Source organism: Saimiri boliviensis, assembly GCF_048565385.1.
Source record: "Saimiri boliviensis isolate mSaiBol1 chromosome 12 unlocalized genomic scaffold, mSaiBol1.pri SUPER_12_unloc_1, whole genome shotgun sequence".
Classification (NCBI taxonomy): domain Eukaryota; kingdom Metazoa; phylum Chordata; class Mammalia; order Primates; family Cebidae; genus Saimiri; species Saimiri boliviensis.
The window spans coordinates 323,684-348,422 of record NW_027412497.1 but is presented as its reverse complement, the minus strand read 5'-3'; the positions used below and the strand labels follow the sequence as shown (position 1 = coordinate 348,422).

The 24,739-nt window shown below is 53.9% G+C and overlaps 1 protein-coding gene across 1 annotated transcript in view; it reads left to right on the top strand.

The window, feature by feature from the left end:
• Window positions 1-4,992: 4,992 nt before the first annotated feature.
• Window positions 4,993-24,739, top strand: part of LOC141579947 (E3 ubiquitin-protein ligase NEURL1-like) — a 37,355-nt gene continuing 17,608 nt past the window's right edge. Inside the window, exons 1-3 of the mRNA XM_074392502.1 lie at window positions 4,993-5,273; window positions 20,686-20,927; window positions 21,328-21,649. Coding sequence (XP_074248603.1) covers window positions 5,240-5,273; window positions 20,686-20,927; window positions 21,328-21,649 — 598 coding nt within the window. The 5' untranslated portion in view covers window positions 4,993-5,239. The remainder of the gene's footprint in view (window positions 5,274-20,685; window positions 20,928-21,327; window positions 21,650-24,739) is intronic.

The following is a 24,739-nucleotide window of genomic DNA, read 5'->3' as shown; positions in this document are numbered from 1 at the left end:
AGCCTCAAATGCTGATGAGGTGACTCATCAGCTCAATCAAGTTATCCCTTGTTCCTGATGAAGGAAACACTATAGCAGCCAAGGGCTGCCTCCTGGCTCCTCCCCAGCATGGCCCTCTTCTGACCTCCCCAGCCCCTAGTCACTTCCCCCTCCCCCATAAAAAGAAGTTTTTCCCCTCCCTTGTCCAGTGTTGTCTTCTGTACCTCCCGAGCATGGCACCAGAACACATCACTCCAGGGTTCCGTCCTTCTTACCTTCCACCCACTGTGCCACCTTGGGCAAGTCTCTGTCATCTACTGGGCCTTCTTCGCTACACCTGGAAAAGGAACCCAGAACTTCTTTGCCTGCCTGAAGATAGGGGCTGACCCCAGTGCTCTCTGGAGGCTCTTCCCCCTCAGAGAGCTACGTGACTATGACTCTGCGGGTTTCTATTCCCCGGAGAATTTGTTCCTTCTGTCCACTGGAAAACGTCTAGGCTCTGCTGCCACATAGGACCCTTCTGCTTCCTTAAGGAGAAGGTCCACTGTCCCCTTGTCTTCTCTTCCCTCAGCAAGAGGGGCCCTTGCCCTTTGCCCTCTCCTCGATAGAGCATGGGTTTTGATGTTAGGCTGGTCTGGGTTTGAAGCCTTTGTCTTCCCTTCAGTATAACCTCTCTAAGCCTCAGTTTTTATAGCCTGCAAAATGGGGATGATTATAACTCCTGAAGGAAGGTTTTGGGATGAGTTGATACATGAGATACTTAGCACAATGCCTGGCACATAGTCAGTGATCAATAAATGATAGCATTTAAACCCTCTACACTATATTTGCTTCAATTGCCCTTGCACATCCTTGCCAAAGTGTGGCTATAGAAGAACGGACCACAGATCATTTAGTCAGAGCCAAAAGAACCTCCTCATTCATCCATCCCAGGCTGCTCCTGCTGGGATCTGGAACTGCCTGTTTTCCCATCCATGCCCCTGTTACAGCCCTGGCTTCTGCAGCATGTGCACTGGGTCCTGCTCACTGGTTGGTGCATAGCGGGCACTCAGTGAACAGCTGATGGATGAATAAGTGCATGAATGATGTATGTTAGTGATTTTCTCACCCCTTTTAGTAACAGAATCCTTTGGCCAAATGAATTTTGAGATGCACTCTCACTCCGTCACACAGGCTGGAGTGCAGTGCCACCATCTCGGCTCGCTGCAACCTCCACCTCCTAAGTTCAAGCAATTCTTCTGCTTCGGCCTACCCAGTAGCTGGGATTATAGGTGTGCACCACCACACCTGGCTAATTTTTTATATGTTTGGTAGAGACAGGGTTTCACCATATTTGCCAGGCGGGTCTCAAACTCCTGACCCCAAGTGTTCCACCCGCCTTGGCCTCCCAAAGTGCTGGGATTATAGGCATGAGCTGCTGTGCCTGGCCCCAGATGAAATATTATGGGACGCCCCAATGAATAAAACAGAGAACGGGTGCAGCCCTTCTGCCATATCCCAGGGTTGCCTCCCCGTCTAGAGGTCCTGGACACTGCCTGGGGAAGTGAGAGGAGAGGGAAGCCTCAGACACAGGACAGTGCCACATCCCTTTTGGGGAAGCAATTGTGGGAAACAGGCCCATACGTCTGTGGGAAAAACCCTTCAGACCGTGGTGTTGAAGGCCTGGAGGCCACTCAGGCTGCCTCCCAGTTCTCTGTTCTGTTTCACTCAAGTGGCCAGAGTCGGGGCTGCCGCTCACCTGAAGGACTCGCAGCTCATGGAGCCCCCCAACTGCCCCCATCCCTGCCTGTTTGCTACTTGGCTGCTTTCCCGTAGTCCTGTGTCTGAAAATGATTTCAGGTATGCTTATGAGATGTTTTCTGAGTGCCTGCCCTGGGCTGGGGCAGGAGTGATGGAAGCCCGAGGGGAGTGAGGCTAAGTCAGGTGAGATCCAGCCCTGCCGGATGCGGGATGTGGGATGCCGCTGCTGCTCCCTCCCCTGGGGCCTCTGGCCTCCTCTCTCACCCTTCACAACCAGATAGGAGAGTGACTTTCTAAGATGCCATTCTGGTCAGTTGCTGCCCTGCTGCAGGACTTCCCTGTTGCTCTCAGGACGAAGGCCAGAGTCTTCACGCTGCTCCTCAAGGCCCTCCTGGCGTACCCCTGACCCATCCTGGCTGGGCAACGGAGAATTTCCCGAGGTTCACCCTACTCACCCTGCTCCATACCAGCCTTGCTTTTGGAACGTGCCGGCTCCTTCCAGCCATGGGGCCTTTGCCTGTGTTACCCTCACTCTCCTAAGCCACCTCCATAGCACAGGGCCATGAGCCTTGATCTTGCCTTCACTTTCACTCAGGAAAGCCTGTCCTGAGCCCCCCAGAGCCTTGCTCCTTTCTTTCCGACCGCTTTTCTTGGGTTGCGATGATATGCTCCTTAGTGAGGCTACTTGATAAATATGTTTCCCTCTAGACTGGAAGTCCATGAGAGCCAGAACCTGCCACTGAGGACCATCCTTGCACCTCCAGTGCATAGCTTAGTGTCTGACACAGAGTACGGGATCAGTACATGTGAGGGGAGTTGAATTAAATGGTGGAGGTGCACCGAGGAATTTGAGTGCATGAGGAAATTGAGGTCAAAGAAGATGATTTGGAGGCTGTTCCTGTAGCAGCAGAGTCACCCTCTTCCCCCTGCTGGGGCAAGCAGACAGGGCTCCAGCCAGGCCATGGCTCACTCTGTGTAGGACAGAGTAATTTAATGGCTAGGAGGTGCACTGCTCAGGGGCTCAGAAGAAAGTTAAGTGCTAGAAACAGGCATGCAGTCTTACCTGGGGGCCTAGGGAGGCTTCCCAGAAGAGGTGTTTCCAGTGCTGGGTGGTAGGAAGGGACTGGACCCAAGTGAGGATAAAGCAGGAGCCAAGGTGAGAGGGAGGCTGGCGTCTGGGTGTGGGGACACAGGAAGGCCAGGCTGGCCATATGCAAGGGATTGGTGGGCAAGGGCCCAGCCCGGTGTGTTGAAAGGCAGGCAGGGTGAGGAGGGTGACTCTGCTGCTACAGAAACAGCCTCCAAAGCATCTTCTTTGACCTCAATTTCCTCATCTGTAAAATGGGCATACACATACACCAATCTCTTACGGTTCTCATGAGGATTGAGCAAGTTAAATGTGTAGCATGCTCAGGGCAGGGCGGAGCACGCAGCAAGGCCTCATGTGTGCTATTATTATGATCGTTTCCGACAAAAGGAATTTGGCTTAAGTTTCTCCTTGTCAGACTGACTTAGCTTTCTTCCCCCACGGGAACTGGGTACGTGTGCCAGGAAGTGTGTGCATGTGACTCTGCACAGCCACAAGCCGGCATGTGCCCATGGAAAGTGGGCTGCCTTGTGTGGGTGTCGTGGCTTCTCCCAGAAGTCTTGGGCATGCCTCTGGCTGGGAGGAGGATTGGCAAACTGAGCTTGCTCTCCCACCCAGGGCATGCTCTGCCCTCTGCTGATGACTCTAGGTCAGGCGTGAATGTCCTTCCTTGTTCTCCTAACCCCTTCCCCAGACCCGCTCAGAAGTGGGAGCAGCAGGGTCTTGAGCTGCGGCCTCAGAACCCAGTCCAGTCCCTTACACGGCCCAGGCCTCTGAGTTCCACCTGCTGCAGGGCAGCCCCTACCTTTCCCATGGCACCTTCCTCAGCCCCCAACCCCTTTGTCCCCCCACCTGCCCACTGGCTTTCCCTTCCCACCCAGCCCTTTCCCTGGGGTCCAAGATCCCGCACATTGAGGACAGGAGCTGGGGCCAGGCCAGGGTTAGGGAAGAGGGTGCTGTCCTGTTGTCCTGGCAGAGGCCGTTGAGCCTGTGTGGGGTGATGACATTGTTCCACAGACACTGCCCGAGTCCTGGCCCTGCCTGTGACCTGCTAGGTAACCTCAGGCAAGCTCTTTAGCCTCTCAGAACCTCTACGTTCTTCTCCGTAAAACAGACGTAATCATAGCCGCTCCGACCCACACAGTTCCTGGTGCACAGTGCACGCTCAGTGCATGGCAGCTGCTCTCTTGATGTTGATCTGGGCTCCCGGCACGCCTGCCCAGGGCTGGAGGGGCCCGACCTCCTGGCCTCCCTCTTCCCCCTTTGTCTTTGTCTGCACCTTTCCCTTGGCTCTGAGTATGGAGTGCCAGTGGCCACCTTAAGATTTCTCTAGAAACTTTGTGAGTCTGTGGAAGCAGGCATGTGTTAGTGTGCACATTTTGAGGTGTGCATGTAACCATGTGAGTACATGTCTAGTGGGCAGTAGGTGGCTGAGTGTGCTCAATGGTGAATACTCCTGAATGCTTATGAGCCCACATATATGCACATCTGTGTGACTTGATGCAGACAAATAGTGCAGGTCTGTGTTGGGGCGTGTGGTATGTGTGTAAGTGTATGCGCATGATTAAAGGGATAGGTTGGTGTGTGTATGGGAAGGCCGGATTCTGGTGTGGCGCTACCTGGGTTTGCATCCCAGCCTTGCCCCTTCTAGGCGAGCAGCCTCTCTCTGTCTGTTTTCTCATCTGTAAGACCATCATCATCATCCTAGAGATGGTACCTGTTGATAATGACTGTAATACTGACCTCATCATCAGCCTGTGAGGACTGAAGGAGTTAATACTTGCAAAAGCCTTGGAACAGAGCTTGGAAGAAGACAGAAACGGTGTTAGTGCTTGGTTAACAAGCCTCATCAGCTTGATTGTGAACCTCTTGAGGGCAGGGACAATGTCTGTTATGCTTCCCAGGGGATCCCCTTTCACCTAGCTGGACCTCTGCATGGAGTAGGTGTATGAAGCTGGTGAATGAATGGCTGTCGGTCGGCCTGGGTGATTGCGGAGGGGTGTGTGTGTCACTACATCCTTGGGATGGGACTCTGTGTGTGATGGGGATGTGTCTGCGTGTGCGCGCCTCTGCTTGCTTTCTGGAGCTTGCTGCTATTTCAGGAAGCCTCTAGTCTCCTCCTCCTTATGTAAATAAACATGACAGATCCCATCGGCTGTACCAGCGCGGAGGTGGGGAGGCTGGAGTGGGTGGGAGCGGGGAGGCGGCGGCCGGAGGGGTGTGCGTGCTGCGTGCGCGTGTGGCCGGCTGGCCGCGGGCGGGCGGCGTGCGCGTGTGCGGGAGGGGGCGCATGGGGGCGCGGGAGGGGCCTGCCATGCCGGCCTCCGCCCGCGGGGGAGGAGACGGGGGAGGAGGCGGGGAGGTGCCGGCCAGGGCGACTTGGTGACCAGCCGGCTGGCCCAGCAGAGGTGGCTGCGCTGCCTGCTGCCCGAGATGGGGGGACAGATCACCAGGAGCACTCTCCACGGTAAGGCCCCGCGGATGCCTGCCGGCCCGCCCACCGCAGCCCGGGGATCGCCTGGGGAGGCCGGGCGGAGGGGCGCTGGGGCTGAGGGCTCGGTCGTGCCCCTGCCTCTTCACTCCATGTGGGGCTCTGGGGCCGTGTGAGGGGCGCCTTTTGGTGGTGGGCTCTGGGGCGGGGGGCAGCAAGAGAGCTGGGGAGAGCTGGAAGAGGGGCGCCTTCCCTGACAGCCGGTGGGAGGTCAGGCAGCTGAGGCTCCGCACAAAATCTCCTTGTCCTCTTACCTCCATGTCCTCCTACCAAGGTGCTGACTAGCCCCCAAGTGGGATGCGAGGTCCTAGGTGTCCCTACCTGCCTCTCCCGGGACACAGGCGGCCACAGTTAGTTAGACAGTTGGGGGGACCTGTTTGTTGGTCCTGGGATGTGGGCCTTGGAGGTGGTACTGGGTTCCATGATGGAGCCCTGCAAAGACCTGTGGACACCCACATGTGTGCTGAGTGTGTGTGTGTGCCTGTGCTGGTGAGAAGGCACTGAAGGTGCCCGTGGGTGTGCACCTGTGCCCGCTTGTGCCTAAGCACACGGGTGTGCAAGTGACAGCAACTCATATCGTCTGACCTCGCCTCTCCTAGTGTGTGCTCTGTGGGGGAGGCAGTGAACTTCTGGCCCCTTCGGTTCACTTCCACAGTCAGACAGACCCACAGCCTGGAGCTGGAGGGGTGGGAGGGAGGGGGGCCACTGGTTGGCTCCCCATTTGTAGAGCTCTTGCTTGCCCCAACCCCTGTCCTCTGTTCCCCTGGCTCTAGTAGTGTGGTCTTGGGAGCGCCATGGCCGATGTGGCAGCAGACCCGGAGAGGAGAAGGCTTCCTAGGGACTTGTGTGTCTTCTCTGGGCCCTGGGAACTGGGGTTCCTTTACAAACTGGCCAGAACAGCATGGGCTGACCTTGGGGAGTCCCTGACGCACTCCCCTGTGTCCCCCGCTCCCTGCTCAGATGGGATATTAGGAGGTGGGGCAGTGTCCATCTGCTGAGTCCAGCGGGCACTGAGGAGCCTGAGAGAGGCTCAGGAAGGAAGGAGGGTGGCGGCAGGAGTGTGTGGGCAGCCGTGGCCGGAACTGATGACCAGGTGGCTTCTCCCTTCCAGGCTGTGGACTTTGGGAGAGTAATTTCTAATTAAAAAACAAAAAGACAGGGAAAGATGTAGGAAAAGCAAATCATTGGCTCTCCTACAAGGAAATGAATTCCGTCCTGGGCTTGGAGGGCTAAGTGACAGATGGAAGGCCCTGGAAGACACATAATCCGGAGCCAGGCCAGGGGCACTGCCAGTGGCCTGGGCCTTGGCCGGAGACTTGGATTGGGCTGACCTGGGACTGGCCTTGCCTGTCTGTGGGGTGGGGGCTCTCCTCAGGGCTTGCTGGCCCTGGTGGGGCCTGTTGGCAGAGGGTCTGGAGCCAACTGGCATTTTCCACTGGAGTCAGGCTTGGGCAAGCCTGTGGTCTGGGAAGGACAGAGAGGCCCTCCGAGCAGGCTCAGGACACAGTACGCTGTCCTCTAGCAGCTGCCTGGAGCACAGGCTTCCTAGAGGGTGGACCTGAGGCCACCCCAGCTCCTGCTCTGGGAGTGGGTAGATGTGTTTTGTAAGGAAGCAAATGTCTTCCTGAGCCTAGGTTTTGTCGCCTGTCAATGAGGCTGGTGATAGCACTCTCCTCCGACAGTTACCATGCAGGCTGGGCCGAGTGGTTCGTGCCTGCAATCCCAGACACTTTGGAGGCTGAGGTGGGAGGATTGCTTGGGCTCAGAATTTTGAGACCAGCCTGGGCAACATAGCGAGACCTTGTTTCAAAGAAAAAAAAAGAAAAAAGAAAAGAAAAGAAAAAGAAAACATGATTATATGAATCATGTGAGCAGAAAACTTAACATGGGGAAAAGCAAGAGGGCTTGGAAAGGCATCCTGGCCCAGGGTCATATTCCCTCCCTCTCATTTGTCATTTGTCCCATTTCCCTGGGGACAGGAGGGTCACTTGGGGTGCTCTGAGAACTCTAGGAATTGGGCATCCAGGCTAGGCGGCCATCAGGGAGCACTCATCAAGTGCCCCGTCTGCCTTGGCCTCCATTGTTTTGCCAGGATCGCGCACCCTGGTGGGGCCTCTCCTAAGCTGGTCCTGGCCTTTGCCATTGCACGAATAGAGGGGACAGGAGCTGGAGGGTGTGGAGAGGGAGTGTTTGCCTGTGCCTACACAGCCACCCCCACCCTCACCAGAACCCCTGCATATGTGTCCTCACTCGTCCACACCCAGGTGTGCCCACACCTGTACACACACACTGACTGCTCTGGTGGCTCTGGTTTCACCTTTTTCTGGGAAATGAGCTGGGGCCAGCGGGAGATGCAGGGGTTTGCTCCTTCCTAGGGGTGCCGAAGCCTGTAGCTGGGCTCCTGAAGACACATTGAAATGGTCCTTGATTGTATTTTCTTTAAGGCCTTGGACTTTTGGCTTGTTTCAGGCCAAACATTTTGGATTGCTGCCTTAAGGTGGGTGAGAGAGGAGGACCCAGAACTCTGTATGTGTGTCGGGGGTTATCTAGTTGTGTGTTTTGTTTGTGGACGTGTTTTGGCTCTCTGAGCTTCTGATGTCAACAGATGTGTATCTGTGTTTTGGATCTCTGTGTACCTGTGTGATGTGTCTCTAACAGTGGATTGAAGTGACTGTGTGTGGCTGTGCCTACATTTCCATGCGGGGGCAGCCACATCTGTGGTGCTCTGTGCCTGTGCCATGCCTCTGTGTGTGTGTGTGTGTGTGTGTGTGTGTGTGTGTGTGTGTGTGTGTCTGTAGTGGGGCTGGTGGTGAGGAGTCAGGCTCCTCTGGGATCAGCCTGGCAGGAGACCCATGGGGAAATGAATTCCCATTTGGAAAATGGTTACACGCTTGGTCTCTTCCATCGGCAGGTTTCCAGAGCTGCTCCCGGTCTTGAGGGCAGGCTGGCAGGGGTGGGGAGCAGGGTGAGAGGAGGAAGGCAGCAGTGGCACTGGGAGGCCCCTCTTCCTCTCGCCTCTGCCATCCTCTCCTTCCTTTTTCTGCCCTTCCTCCTTCCTCTCCCTTCACCCCTCCCTCAGGGCAAGGGATGGACCCCTTGCTGATGCTTGACGTCTGGGTGACACACGCACATGCACCTAGACATACGTGTCACCCCCAGGTCAGTCTATGGATTTAACAACCCTGAGTGTCAGAGGATGCTAGGGTACAGGGACCCGAGACTTGGCTCCCACCTGCTCCTGTCACAGAGGGAGGTGCTGCAGCCAGGAAAGGGAAATGGCTAACTGAGGTCACACAGCTGGCGCCTCAGCGGGGAAGCCAGGCTTTGTTCCTTCTGTGGCAGGTCCCTCACTTACCCTTCTTGGGTTCCTTAATCCTCAAGCAGGCAGCAGCAGAGAAGGCATCCAGTTGCCTTGTGAGACCCAAGATTAGCAGAGGGAGCCGTCTATCTCCCGGCAGCAGCTCTGGGGGCTTAGGCCAAGGGGAGCTTTGCGGCTTGAAGGTGCACACCTGCACACCCCCACGCCCCCCTTGTGCCTGTGGGCTCCAGAAAGGTGGGCATCGGGTCATTAGAACGCTGTATTCGCTTACCTCAGCCTGGCGCCTGGCATACAGTGGCTGCCAGCAGATGCTGGGTCAGTGGTTAGAGGGGGGAAAGTGTGGGGTGGACAGATGCCCTTGTTGCTGGAGGGCAGGGCAGTTGGAGCTGAAGGTGGCCTGAGGGGGTGGGTAGGGGAACCATCAGGGAGTTGAGGCCAGGGCTGGACACAGAGGCCAGGCAGCATTTGAAGAGGAAGAGAAAGCGGAGCAGGTGTTCTCCCGGTGAGTTTGAATCCTGTTCCGCTCTTGCTGGCTGTGTGACTTTGGATCAGTCCCTTCATCTCTCTGCCTCTCAGCATCCACTTCTGTAAATTGGGAAGGGTAAGTTTTGCCTTGTAGAGTTATAGGAAGGATTAAGTGAGCTGGTGTACGCTAAGGGCAGTAGAGCTGGCACATAGTAAGCACTCCACAGGTGGAGTGTGCTTTTATGAAGCCTTTTGTGGAGGCTCTTCTAGGCCTGTGTGTGCTTGCCAGTGCACACGCACACACATGCACACACACACATGCACATGCACACACACACGCACACACATACACACAATACACACGTGCACATCACACACACACACGTGTGTATATACATATAGGTGTGCACACACATGTGCATGCACATATATACACATGTGCACGTGCACACATATACACAATGCATGTACACATAACATGCATGCCTATACACACATATGCACACACATACCCACAAGTGCACACATATACACACATGCCCACAAGTGCACACATATACACACATGCACATATACACATACACACTCACCTGCTGTCTCTGTGTCCCCTAGCCCTGGCGGGCCTGCCCAACTGTGCTTGTGTCTGCCATGGGGCACACCTGCCATCTGTGTGTGTGTTCACACGTACACGTGCGTGACTGTGGATTTGATATGGGGAACTAGAGCTGCTGATGTTACTGAGCTACACATCCCCTCATTCTCCAGGCCTGGCCTGGGAGGCTTTGGGGAGATGCTGGGAGGGCAGGGACAGGGATTGGGAGCTGAGCCCTGAAGAGTTCATGTTTGGAGTCCCCTTCTGGAATCTTGAGGTGAGACACAAGAGGGAGAGGAGGAGGACTGGTCCTCCTCCCAGCAGTGAGGAATTGGGAGGCACAGCTGTAGACACCTCTGGCTGCTAGGAATGTCAGGATGGGGAAAGTGAGTGAGAGAGCAAAAGGCTCAGTTGGGGGTTAACTTGGCAATGAAGATGCCAGTCTTGCCTGTTCCCTGCCACTTTCTTTCACCCACCCTGCCATGATGAGTTCATTCATCTTCCAGGGAGCAGCAGGACCTGCTGTTCACATGCCAGGTGCTCTGTGGGAGGTGCTAGGGTGCTAACATGGCCCCCACCTGGGCATGCATGGGGGTTACGGTGTTCCTGGACAAACTGACTTGGGAGGAGGGGGGACTGAGCATGCCAGCTAGCTAGCTGGGATCCACAGAGGAACCTCTGCAGAGTGCGACAGATCTGAGTTCAGAGCCCAGCTCCACCACTTACCAGCTGTGTAACCTCGGGCAAGTTACTACCTCTCAGAGCCTCTGTTTCCTTATCTGTGAAATGGGACTATTGATACTGTTTTAGTCATCTATTGCTGCTTAACAAATCACCTCAACACTTAGCAGCTTAAAACAACAAACATTTAATGATCTCCCAGTTTCTGTGGCTCAGGAATCTCTGCACTGTTTAGCTAGGTGCCTCCGGCTTCATGGCTGTTGTGAGGTTGTGGTCACATTGTGGCTGCATCAGAAGGCTTGCCAAGCTTACTCACAGGGCTATGGGCAGTCCTTGGTCCCTAGCCACATGAGCTTCTCTGCGGGGCGGCCCCTCGCAGTGGCGGCTGGCTTCGCCCTGAGGGAGCAATTCAGCAGAGGCAAGAGAGAAACCAAGATGGGAGCCACAGTCTTTTTATAACCCAGTCTTGGGTGTGACATTCCATTACTTCCTCCCTATTCTATTCATTAGAAGCTACTTGTTAGGTCCAGCCCATGCTTAAGGGGAAGGGGGTCCCACAAGGCCTGAATACCAAGAGCTGGACACGGGGATGGTTGTTGTAGAGGCTGTTCCCATAGACACCTGCCTTGCAGGGATTAGAGGATGTGATCGGGTTGTGTATAAAGGAAAATGCTGCAGCATCTGATACACAAGAAAGAATCAACCCTCAGGGCCTTCCTTATCTGTTTCTCTTCTACTGCTGGCAAGCGGGGAGCTAGTGAAGATTCTTGAGCAGGCACGGCTACAGTCAGGCTTGCTAGGCAGGGAAGGGAGCTGCTCCCTTTATTCCTTTCTTTTTCTAATTTCTCCACTGGACACCAGAAAGGGCAAGACACAAAGCAGGTGCTGCCTGAACTCCTGCCAGTTCATCAGTAGATAGAAGAATCAAACACTATCAATTCATTCAGCAATTTTTATTGAGGACCTACTATGTGCTGTGAACTAGGCTATAGAAAAACAGTAATAAAAAAGACAATGGTCTCTGCCCTAGGGAGGCTCACAGTCCATAAGGGGGACAGACAGGCACAAATAACCCTGCAGCCTTTCCCAGCGCAGTGCTACTCTGCAGAACACAGAAACTGATGGGAGTGACTTCTCAACTCTCCCGAGGATGGCATATAACCAAAACCATTCTGGATGCAGAAGAGACAAGTCAATGCATAGCATACAACGAGTGCCTTGGGGCATCTGGGCTTAATCCTGTGTAAGAACCAGGGTTTGGGAAAGGCTGCTTGGTGATGGGTGCTGTTAGGGGGGGTTATGGGGTCCTCAGAGGTCCATAGTAAGGCCCCTAACCTAGTCTAGGGGTCAGAGGGACTTCTGGGAAAAATTCTAGGTCTGAAGGATGCCTGAGAAAGGCAGATACATAGGTGGGAAGGAGGAAGCAAAGGTTCCCAGCACAGAAATGGGCCTGGGCCAAGCCTGGAAGTCAGAGGCAGGTGTGGGAGGTAGAGGCCCCTTTAGAGAACCCACAGAAGTTTAATTCTGCCCTGTTTTACAATCATCTCTGTTCCCCAGCTTCCATCCCCACCTGTCCTTCTCCCACCAGGAGTCAGGCCTCCCCAGCCTTCCAACCATACTCCTAAATCCTTTCCCCTAGAGGGAGCCCTGTTCTGTTAATGCCAATAAGCGAGTTCACATCAGGACCATGCTGGCGATCTGAGATTAGAATGTTTGGGGTAAAATAAGACTGAAGTTCCTGGTCTCCCACTGGGCTGAAATGAGCCAATCATTTCCTGCAGTGGTTGTGTTTTCTTTAATTTTTTTTTTTAAAAAAAGACCTTATGTTGGGATCAAATGATAAAGTTGCAAAATTCTTTCACATCTATAAACTTACTGAGGCCTTACTCCAGCCTAGAGAGGTGGGCAGGGCAGCTATGATGAGCTTCATTTTACAGAGAAACAAATAAGGTCCAGAGAGGTTAAGCAATTCGTCCAAAGTCATACAACAAGCCTGTGGCCTGGTCAGGGTTGGAACCCAGGGCCTCTTGCCTCCAATGCTCATTCTCTGTGCCTCGCCCCGCTGCCCAGAAAGTGAGACAAGACTGTCTCTTGGCTGAAGATGATGATGCCAGCACTGGTTTTCAGGACCGCAGCTTCAGAACAAGATGATCTTGGATGCAGTGGGCTTCAGCAGGGCCTTGACAGGTGGGTGGGGTTTGGAGAGGTGCAGGTGAGGCAGGCTTGAGCAAAGGTGTGGGGGCAGGAAGGCAGAGTGATATGAATAATAATAATAATGATAGCAACCACTTACTGAGTTTTACATGCACCATCTGTTTTAACCATCACAAGAATCCCGTGAAGGTCTGCCATGACCCCATTTTACAGATGAGGAAAGTGAGGCTCCCACGGGTCTTACAGTTAGTGACAGAGCTGCTAGGTTTGGAGGCAGCCAGCTCTGGGTTCAGATCTGGGCTCCTCACTCAATGTGTAAAACTAATTTCAGAGGCTCTGTGCCGGAGTGGCATTGTGGGCATAAATCAAGACACTGCCCTTGAAGCTGTGAGAGGCTGGGCGCTGCTATCAGTATCAGGGCCTCTGCTCTCCACTGGGGTGGCGAGCTCCCCCCATCTCTCCCTGGCAGCCCAGCTGAGCCCAGCCTGGGGCATCTGGGGCTCTGCCAGTGGTTCTGGGGCAGAGCTTGGTGGGGCCATGGGGAGGTCACTCTGGAGGCTATGTGTGTCCAGGCATCTGCCCTGGGACCCTGCTGAGAGGCAGGAATGTGGTCTGCCAGCTGAGGGTCACCCACAGAGCCAGCCAGGCTTGTGTCTGGCAGCTCATAAATGCCCAGGAGGAATGGGGCTGTGGGGGCAGTTTCCACCCTGTCAGCAGCAGCCTCGCCCAAGGAGGGTGCCCCCACTGGGGCTCACAAGAAGCCTGTAAATCTGTCACTTGAGGGCCCTCCCTGGCAGCTCAGCTGAGAGCCAGGTGGCACAACTGGGGCTCTATCCAGTTGCGTGTGCCCTTGTGGAGCAGTTGTGCAGCCCACATGCCCTGCGTTTTGAGGCCCTTTGCTGCAGCTGCTCCCTCAGCCCAGGCTGCCCAGCCCCTCCTGCACACGGTTTTCTCTGAAGCGCCTGCCGTCTTGGACTAGTGGGGAAAAGGAGCGCCAGTACCAGATCCTGAGTAGGGTAAAGGACCCCAGACGTGGCCTCAGGTGCCAGTTTTGCCACGTAACTGCTCTGTGATCACAAGTGACTGGCTTAACCATTCTGAATCCAACTCCTTCATTCGTAGAATAGGGACCTTAAGGGGTTGTTGTCCCAGTGTTGGGAGGACCTGTTGGATAGTGTAGGGAGGAAGCCCCACCCCAAGCTGCCCCCTCTGGACCCTTGGCATCAGAGCTATGCTTAGTTCATTCTCATTTTGCTTTGTTCTCCCCAACCCACCCTCCGCCCCCAAGATTTTAATGCCAGCCGGGATGGAGGAGGGGGTAGCAGGAGCAGGGATGCCGCAGTGGGGGAAGAGGGTCATCCTGATGACGACTGCCAGATTGGACGCTGGTAGTCCATGAGAACAGCGCCCCCTGGAGGACTACTGGGCACAGCGCATCGCGGCCCTGGCCCTGGTTCAGAAGAGTGTGGAGGCCTGAGTTAGGGCTGTAGCCGCAGGGTGGACAGGAGAGGACAGAACCAAGGGGTGCTTATTCCTGAGGCAGGATTGTTAGATTGGGTGAGGGGTGCTCAGGGGCTCCCCTGGAGCCAGGAGCAGAGAGCAACAGGTCAGGAGTGCAGCTGGGGCCTGCCACGTGACGGGAGCCCACAGTCTGTGGCAGGAGACGCCCGGCACACCAGAGAGGGTTTTCAAGTGGTCTCCCCAGAGTGGCTCGGTGGGCGATGATCACACAGGGAGCTGAGTATGGAGAGAAGGGGCTGAGGACACCTGCTCGTGGTGGGCCTGGCCTCCATGGTGGTCCTGTTGGCCTGCCCACACTGTGGGCACGGTAGTCAGTGAGTGGGCTTTGCAGCTCCCAAAGTGCTCTCTCTCCATACCTGGGCAGGGAACCCCCGTTCTGTTTCACAGATGTGGAAGAAACTTAAAGGTTAGGGTGACAAGTCCAGCTAAGCATTGAGGGTCTCCTGGTAGAGGGCCACATCCTAGGCCCTTGCTCAGGGAAGCTGATGGGGGTGCCATGGTGGTCAGAAAGTGCAGCCTCTCTTCTCTCCATCTGAACGAAGATGTGACTTGTTATTTGTATTACAGATTTTAGTTTTTAATTTCATTTTTTTTGAGACAGGGTCTTGCTCTATTGCCCAGGATAGAGTGCAGTGGTGCCATCACGGCTCACTGTAACCTTCCAGGCTCAAGTGATCCTCCCACCTTAGTCACCTGAGTAGTTGGGAGTGCAGGTGTGCACCATCATGCCTGGCTAATTTTCGTATTTTGTTTTTTGTAGAGAAGGGGTTTTGCCATGTTGCCTAGGCTGGTCTTGAATTCCTGGGCTCATGTGACCAGCCTGCCTCTGCCTCCTAAAGTGCTGGGATTACAGACATGAGCCACTGCACCCAGCCAGTTATTCTTTAAATCTAGTATATATTTTCTAAATATAGTGTATATTTACTATATACACATTATACCTCATAAACTAATATATAATGTGTATGTAGTAAAACTCGTCCCTTTCAAGTGTACAGTTTTGTTTTGTTTTGTTTTGTTTTTTGAGATGGAGTTTCGCTCTTGTTACCCAGGCTGGAGTGCAATGGCGCGATCTCGGCTCACCGCAACCTCCGCCTCCTGGGTTCAGGCAATTCTCCTGCCTCAGCCTCCTGAGTAGCTGGGATTACAGGCACGCGCCACCACGCCCAGCTAGTTTCTTGTATTTTTAGTAGAGACGGGGTTTCACCATGTTGACCAGGATGGTCTCGATCTCTCGACCTCGTGATCCACCCGCCTCGGCCTCCCAAAGTGCTGGGATTACAGGCTTGAGCCACCGCGCCTGGCTAAGTGTATAGTTTTGTGAGTTTTGACAGTGTGTACGTTGTGTAACCACTACCACAATCTCAAGATATGGAACATTCTTTCTTTCCCCTTTTTTTTTAAAGAGATAGAATCATGCTCTGTCACCCAGGCTGAAGTGCAGTGGTGCTACCATAGCTCACTCAAATTGAAATTCACATTCCTCAATCAACCTCAAATTCCTAGGCTCAAATCATCTTCCCACTTCAGCCTCCCAAGTAGCTGGGATTACAGATGTGAGACACCATGCCTGGCTAATTTTTTATTTTTATTTTTACTTGTGCAACGAGATGGGGTCTCATGGTGTTGTCCAGGCTAGTTTTTATACTTCCTTCATGTCCCTTTGTAGTCAAATCTCACCCCTGCTTTCATTCTCTGATACCTGCTGGCTCCGTCTCTCTCTAGTTTGCCTTTTCCAGAATATCATACAGATGGAATCATACAGCGTACAGTCCTTTGCATCTGGCTTCTTTCATGTAGCATATTTTTGAGAGCCGTTTTTTTTTTGTTTGTTTGTTTTTGTTTTTGTTTTTGTTTTTGTTTTTGAGACAGAGTTTCGCTCTTGTTACCCAGGCTGGAGTGCAATGGCGCGATCTCGGCTCACCGCAACCTCCGCCTCCTGGGTTCAGGCAATTCTCCTGCCTCAGCCTCCTGTGTAGCTGGGATTACAGGCACGTGCCACCATGCCCAGCTAATTTTTTGTATTTTTAGTAGAGACGGGGTTTCACCATGTTCACCAGGATGGTCTTGATCTCTCGACCTCGTGATCCACCCGCCTCGGCCTCCCAAAGTGCTGGGATTACAGGCTTGAGCCACTGTGCCCGGCCTGAGAGCCATTTTTTGTGTGTGTCTATCAGTGGTTATGTTCCTTTTTATTTTGGAGTAGTGACTGAGTGGAGGTGCCACATTTTTAACTGTTCACCAGCTGAAGTGCATTTGAGTTGTTTGTAGTTTATGTGAATAAAGCTGCTGTACATTTGTGTACAGTTCATTGTGTGGACATGTTTTTATTTCTCGTGCGGAAATGCCCAGAAGTGTGAGTGCTGGGACCTATGTTAGGTGTTTTTCACTTTATGAGAAATTGCCAAACCATTCTCAACATTGGCTTTCCAGGTTGTGTCATATCCCAACAGCAATGTAGGGGGGCTGAGGACGTGGTTTACATTTCTGTGTTTTGGTGGCATACATACATGTATCATGGAGACAACGTAATAGAATGCCATGTATTGCCCTGTGGGCTACATGGCATAGTTTTAGGTGGTACATAAAGTAACTTTTTTTCTTTTTTTTCAGGCAGAATCTTGCTCTGTTGCCCAGGTGGAGTCCACTGCAATCTCACTGCAATCTTGGCTCACTGCAATCTCTGCCTCCTGGGTTTAGGCAATTCTCGTGCCTTAGCCTCCCAAGTGGTTGGGAATACAGGCATGTGCCACTACACCCAGCTAATTTTTATATTTTTAGTAGAGATGGGGTTTTACCATAGTGGACAGGCTGGTTTAGAACTCCTGACCTCAAGTGATCCACCTGCCTCAGCCTCTCAAAGCGCTGGGATTACAGGCATGAGCCACGCCACCTGGCCTGAAGGAACCTTTTTTTCCTGTAGTTTATAGGTTATGAGTGTTCTTTAATTTGCATTTAAAAAATTTATCCAGCATACCAAATCCATGAATTCTTGGCTATTAATGCCTTTTTATTTTTTTGAGACAGACTCTCACCCTCACCCAGCCTGGAATGCAGATCATGGCTCACTGCAGCCTTCAACCCTGGGCTCAAGGATCCTCCCGCCTCAGCCTCCTGAGTAGCTGGGACTGCTGGGACTCAGTATAGGCACGCATCACCACATTCAGCTAATTTGCAAATTTTTTCTGGAGATGAGGTTTTGCTTTGTTGCCCAGGTTGGTTTCCAAGTCCTAGGTCTCAAGTGATCCTCCTGCCTTGACCTCTCAAAGTGCTAGGATTACAGGTGTGACCCGCCTCACCTGGCCTGTTAATGGCCAGTAACAAAGGCCCTGCAGTCAGATTGCTGGTTTGGCTCCTAGGTCCCTTTCTTACTGGTTGTGTGATCCTGGGCAAGCCACTTAATCTCCCTGAGGCACAGATTTGTCATCTGTAAATGGGTTGATAATGTCTCTCCCTGTTTTGTAAGTTTGTTGTAAGGGTGAAACAGTAAGTGTGTGTAAAACTCATAGTTCAGAGCTTGGCAAATGACTACCACTATTATTTGACGCATATGACCCATGCGTGATAGGCATGTGTGTGTATGTATTGTTTCGCACATCCATGTGTACATGAATATGTGTGTGTGTCACAGTCGTGTACATGTGCAGTTCCTGGTCTCAGGGATACGGGAGAGGATGAATGGCCTAGGGTTGGGATTACCTTCGCTTGCTCACAGGTGTACCTGTGTGCCCAAGAGTGTGTCTTTTGGAGGCCATGTGCCTGGGTTCACATGGTGCCCCTGGACCAGAATCCTCCTGACCCCACCTTTTCCATCTGTTCTGCTGCCAGCCAGGGTGCTGGGCCCATGCTGCCCCAGCCCCACCCTCCACCCCCTACCCACGCTGAGATTGACAGGGGTCCTCTCTGGAAGGGAGGCCTTGGGGATTGTCCTTCCAGGGTCTGGGTCTCTGGCCCCTTGTGTCTCCACTGTATTTGCCCGGAGTCTGTGTTTTCTGGACCTTTACTCAGGGCCCCAGACCTCTGGTAGGATGGGTGGGAAAGAGAGGGAGCATTTTGAAGGGATTGCGGCCCTGCAGTTGCTCCATGGATTCTGAGTGGAGGCTGGGGAGGGGGAACCCGGAAGGAAAGGCTCTCAGCAGCAGCTGGGCTCAGCAGGTTTTTAAAAACTGCTTCATGGAGGTGTCATTGACATACACGAAACTGCACGTGTTTAAAGTGTCCAATTTGTTGAGTTTTAACATATGTGCACACCCCTGAAATCATTACATCAAGATAAGGAACACATAGGCCATTGAAACCATCTACTAAAAATAAAAAGATAAGGAACACAGCCACACCGCCAAATGTCCCCTTGTGCTCCTTGATAATCCTGCCTCTCTACCCCACCATCAGAGACATCCACTTATCTGCTTTTTGTTTGTTTGCTGTTGTTGTTTGTTGCCGCTGCTGTTGTTGTTTGTTATTGTTGTTGTTGTTGTTGTTGTTGTTTCTTGCTCTGTTGCCCAGGCTGGAGTGCAGTGACATGATCTTGGCTCACTGCCTGGCCCACTTATCTGCTTTTGATTACTACAGCTCTCATTTGCACTTTCTAGAATTTGATAAAAATGGAAGGAGGGGAAGCATTTTGAAGGGAAAGGAGGCCCTGCAGTTGCTCCATGGATCGTGTACTGCTTTTTTTTTTTCCTTTTTCCTTGAGATGAAGTCTTGCTCTTGTTCCCCAGGCTGGAGTGCAATGGTGCAATCTCGGCTCACTGCAACCTCCGTCTCCTGGGTTCAAGCCATTCCCTTGCCTCAGCCTCCCAAGGAGCTGGGATTATAAGCGCTTGCCAACAGACCCGGCTAATTTTTGCATTTTTAGTAGAGGCGCGGTTTCTCCATGTTGGCCAGACTGGTCTCGAACTCCTGACCTCAGGTGATCTGCCCGCCTCAGCCTCCCAAAGTGCTGGGATTATCGGTTTGAGCCACCATGCTCGGCCTGCTTTGTTTGTAACGTGCTAATTTCACTCACATCATTACTGTGAAATTCACCTATGCTGTTACTCACTTCAGTAGTTCATTGCTCTTTACTGCTGAGTACTATTCCATTGTGTAGATGCACCACGGTGTGTTAGCCACCCACACAGCAGGGGTTATTTTCTCTTATGCTTCCATTTCTACCTGTGGATGCGAACCTCAACAACGTGTGATGTTGCCTTTCACCAGTACATATTCTATGAAACCAAGAGTCAAGCTGCATCTGAGGCTGGCCTGAGCGTAGTGGGCATCTTTTCTAGGCAGGGTACCTGTAGCCAGTGCCACTCTCTGCCCTTCGCCCCAACTGTCCCCTTCCCTGAAATGGCCTACCCTCTGCATTATCCAGAGGCCATTCAGCTTCTTCCAGGCAGCCTTTCCTGACTGTCTGGGTCTCTTATGAGCATTTCCAGCCCTCACAGCCTGACGGCTCCAAAGCCCTCGCACTGTTCAGTTGTTCCCGTCTTGTCTCCTTGGTGAGGACAAGGTGAACTCCTCCTTGTGCCATCCGCTCCTAGTGAGCCTGGCAGGCAGGAATCTGCTCCAGAGAGGCCCGCAGGCTGATGCACAGGGTGTCTGGCTGGCCCGGGGCTGTGGAGACTGCTGTCTGGGGCCCCCGGGGACGTGAGGAGCCGAGATGCAAAGTGGTGCAGAGGGATGCAGACCAAAGCCAACACCACCGGGTGGAGGGCTGGGCCTCGCCCTCTCCCTTCTCTCTGTCTTCCATCTCCTTCCTGGAAACCCCTCCTCCACCTCTCCTCCTCCTCCTCCTCCTCCTCCTCCTCCTCCTCCTCTAGGGAGGCCCAATGCCGAGCTCTTTGCATCATTAAACTCCTGCCTTGGAGGACCAAAATTTGAAACATCCCAGAAGGCCTCTGTCACATTTTGTGGCTTTCTACGGCTCCACCCCCTTCTCCTCCATTCTTCAAGGTTCTCTTTCCCCATGATGACGGGATGGACGGGCTCTACTTCCTGAAGGACAGGGCATGGATCTAGGGGGCTCCACCTGAGCCCCTAGACCCTGAGGCTGTGTTTTAATTAATGCTGCCTGTGCTGCTGAGACTTGTCTTGGAGCCACAGAGTAGAGGCCACCCATTGTGCCAGAGACGGAAGCGTTGTCTTCCCCAAGGTTACAGAGCCAGTTAGTGACAGCCCTGACGACAGGATCCATGCATGTTTCATGTCTGTGTCTCCAGTGCTCAGGACCGAGCTTGGCATTCAGCAGATATGTCATAAATATTTATTGAGTAAAATAAATGAACAAACCAAGGATAGTGGAGTGCTAGTGAGCGGTGGTGAAGGGCAGTGGTAAAGGTGCTGTGCTACCATGGCAGGTGGTGAAAGGCAGAGGGTGGTGGTAATACCAGTGGGGAGAGGAGGTGGAAGAGGGTGGAGGTGGGAGGTGATGGGGAAGGTAGAGGAGAGAGGTGGTGGATAGTGAACCAGCAGAGCATGGTAGGGATGGTGGAGCGGGAGATGGTGAGAGACGGTGGCAGAAGGATGGTGGCAAGGGGTGGCGGCAGTGGTGGAAGTACTGGGCTCCGGGTGACTTCTGTTTATGCCCAGCCTCTGCCCTTCCCTAGGGGACCCTGGTCTGGCTCTTGGACCCGTCAAGTTCTCTGACACCGTGGCCTGTTCCTTTGCAGACTCCATCGGAGGCCCCTTCCCCGTCACCTCTCACCGATGCCACCACAAGCAGAAGCACTGCCCACCGGTGCTGCCAGGTGGGGGGCTCCCAGCCACGCCGCTGCTCTTCCACCCACACACCAAGGGCTCCCAGATTGTTATGGACCTCAGCCACAAGGCCGTCAAGAGGCAGGCCAGCTTCTGCAACGCCATCACCTTCAGCAACCGCCCGGTCCTCATCTACGAGCAAGTCAGGCTGAAGGTGGGCCTGCCTCCCCACTCTGCCCCCGTCCCTGCCCCCCACACCCACCCCCTCGCTTCTCTCACTGCATCTCCCGGGCCTCTGGACTCTGTCCCTCAGCCACTGCCTGCTGCCACCCTCACCGCCACACCCTGCCCTCGCCTTTCCTCTCTGTTGCCCCTCTTCCTTCTTTCTTATGCCTTTCTCAACCTCCCTGTGTGATAAGGAAGGAACCAGGAGGGCGGTGGCCACGGGAACCCCTTGCTGTCTTCCCAGCAGGGAGGGCTCCGGGGAGGGAATGGTGCTGGAATGCTGGGCAGGCTGCCCTGGGGCACTCCAAGGAGCCCACCCAAGGGGGGTTGCCCTTGGTCTGACTGACCAAGTGGGAGAGGGTAGGCTGAGGCCACTCCCTGCCACCCAGATCACCAAGAAGCAGTGCTGCTGGAGCGGGGCGCTGCGGCTGGGCTTCACCAGCAAGGACCCGTCCCGCATCCACCCTGACTCGCTGCCCAAGTACGCCTGCCCCGACCTGGTATCCCAGAGCGGCTTCTGGGCCAAGGCACTACCCGAGGAGTTTGCCGATGAGGGCAACATCATCGCGTTCTGGGTGGACAAGAAGGGCCGCGTCTTTCACCGCATCAACGACTCAGCTGTCATGCTGTTCTTCAGCGGGGTCCGCACGGGCGACCCGCTCTGGGCCTTGGTAGACGTCTACGGCCTCACGCGGGGCGTCCAGCTGCTTGGTGAGTGCCTGCCCCAATGGCCCCTTGGTGCAGGGGACACCCCTCAGCCTCTGGGCACTGCAGCCTGACACTGTTCAACCCCATCAGGCGTAGGGAGCCCTCCCTGATGGTGCTAAGGGGAACAGGGGTAACCCTGGGAGCCTTGGTGTGAACTGCAGAGAGCGCCTTTCCTCCAGGCCCGAGGCTTTGCAGGGGAACCTGGGTGTGTTTTCTGCTCTGTGTAGCGTCTCAGGTGGTGCTTTGGGCAGTGTGCACCCTTCACAGTCATAAGTGGCGGTCTCAAAGACCATCACCCCAGCAGTAATTAAATAAATCGTTACAACACCACAGTTCACAGAGCACTTACTATGTGCAAGGCACTTCATTCTTGCCTGTTCTTATAGCAACCCTGGAAGGGAGAGCCCTCGATTGGGTAGAAACTCATGTCCGAGGAGGTTGCATCATGGTTTCAGGTGCCCCGGCCCCAGAGGGGTAGAGCCAGCCCTGAGTCTCCAGCTCCAAAGCCAGCTCTCAGCCCCTGGGCTCTGCAGCCTCCCAGGAGGCTGGGTTCCAAGCCCACCTAGTGCTTTTTTCCAGGGATGTTGGATGAAAGGGCGGGATTTGGGGGCAGAACGCACTGGGGGAGCTAAGACTCTTGGCTGCTCCCGGGTCCCCAGTGTAAGTTAGGCTCTTTCAGGACAGTGAGAGAGCGAGGAGGAGGAGCCTCAGGAGGCAGCCTGGCATGCTCAGGAGCCAGCTTCCCTGCTACGGCACGCATGCCGAGGCTGGAAGCGGACGGGAGAATCTCCGACTTCCTAGGGTTCACGCAGTGAGTTGGTGGTTAAGGTGGGATTAGAACTCAGATTACCTGACTCCCAGACCAGGCTCCTTCCCACCTGGCTCTCATTGTGCATGGGCGCTCAGGTGCACATGGGCACACGTGACTCTGGTTACAAATCAGGCCATCGGCAAACTGGTTTTGTCTCCAGGTGAAGGCTGCGCAAGCCTCAGCTTCCTCGTCTGTGAAGTGGGTTGGTGGGAAGATTAAATTCCATCATGGAGGCTGTGAGTAAAGTGCCCAGCACAGTCCCTGGTACCAAGTATATGCTCAAGCGACACTTACTCCTTCCATCTCCCATCTCTACCCGCCTCTCCCTCCAGAGAAACAGGCCATAAAGGCGGTTGAAAAACTTTTTTTTTTCCTTTCTGACTTCAGAGTGTAGAAACAGTGAAGCTCTTCTTTCCACAACACCTTTATTTGAGCAAAAAGTCAGTGATGGTAAAAACAAAGAAATGAGTCAGAAGCCTTTCTGTTTGTTGTGTTCCGAACATCAGGAAGCTGTTTTTATTAGCTGGTAGTTTGGGAACTTTCTGTTTTTTGACTCAATAAAAGTGTTTCTACTTTCACAATGACAAGTTAAGAGCCTGGAACTGGGCTGTTCTGGGCCTCAGCAACTTCGGAAGGGAGCCCAGGTGCTTTGCGTTTTCTCTGTGAAATGGGTGTACCTGCAGCTGGGGGCAGAAAGGGCTGCGCTCTTGACCCCGGGCTACAGAGACTGGTAGAGCCTAGCCTTGTGCTGTACTAGGTAGGGGTGGGACCTCAGTTTCTTCTTCTGTAAAGTGGGTCTAAATGCTTTCTCAGGGTTCTTTGGAGGCTCAAAAGCTGACTTGAGGAGCAGCTGATGCACAGTAGGGAGTCAGTGGCTGTCATTCATTCCCACCCATGCTAGGGAGGGCAGTTCTTAACTCAGGCTAGAGCGAATGCCTCGGTGTTGCTCTCGTGTCCTCAGGGCCCCACACTTCAAGGCACGGGAGTCCCAGACCTTGAGTTTAAGCTCTAACCTGACCACTTCTGCCTGAGCCTCAATCTTCCCATCTGTATAATGGTTGTGAAGGCTCTGACAGCCCAGGACTCAACCACATGGTGGAAGACAAAGAATGTCTCTGCTCCTGAGGAAGCCACAGACTTGTTGAGCGGTGGGCAGGTGAAGGCAGTGGGGCAACATTCTTGCTTTTCCCTAAGCAAAAAGTGCCCTTCCTTACAGTCCCCACTCTGGCTTCAAGGCCAGCCCCCAAACCCCCTCCTCCTTGAAGCCCTCCTGCTTGAAATTCTCGTCTCCATCCTTGTGTGCCACTAAGTGGTGCTGGCGCTTCTCTCAGCTCTGAGCATTGGCAGAGCCTTGGTCCTCTTCCCTGAAACACTGGGAGGAATCCATGTCTCACCCAGTTGGGCAGCTCTCCAGGGTGGAGGCTTCTGCCTGACCTGCAGAGGATGCGGCGGTGGGTAGGGGAGAGTAGTGGGGTGGGGATGAGTGGGTGGATGGATGCCTTGTTAGATGAAGGAAAGGGGGGGTGGGTAGGTGGGGGCCGAGGGAGACCCAGCCCTGCCCACAGACAGTCCAGGCTCAGGGGGAAGTTAGGGGGATGAAGCAAACACTCCAGACGATGCCAGCGCTCCAACCCAAGAGTAGCCAGTAAATTGCTAACCGCTGTGGTCATGGGAGCCCTTCCATCTGCCGAGATGGTTTCTATCCAGTTATCTCATTTAACGCCTCCAAAGCAGGCCCCACAGGGAGTGTTTTTTATCTCCATCTGGCAGGGAGATAACTGAGGCCCATGCAAGGCCTGGCTTGCCCATGTAGGGATGTGGCAGAGCCGGGACTTGAACTCGGTGTTCTGATGCCAAAAGCAATGCCTTTCCCATTACCCTCCAGCTGGTTTAAACATAAAAGGAGGCAGGAAGTCAGAGGAGGCTAAGGTCAGTGGGGGAGGATGGAGGCCAGGAGGGCTTCTTGGAAGAGAAGGCTTGGGCTGGGCCTGCAAGTTCCAGGAGGGTCCTGGCACATGGGAATGAAGTGGAACATGCCAGGTGGCATGGGGCTTCCCGCCCTCAGGGGCTGAGGAGGGCGTGGAGAAAAATCTGAAAGGCCCACCCTGGGCCAGAGCCCAGGTGGCCTGACCTGATCCAGCCCCATCCCCCGTGACTATAAATGGGTTTGCATGCAGTGTTTTCAGTTGCATTTGGAGGTCCCGACAGGCTCCTCTCTGCATACCCGATAAGGCTGAGGCCCAGTTGATTCTGTCCCAGCCGTAAATCACCATAATCCCTGG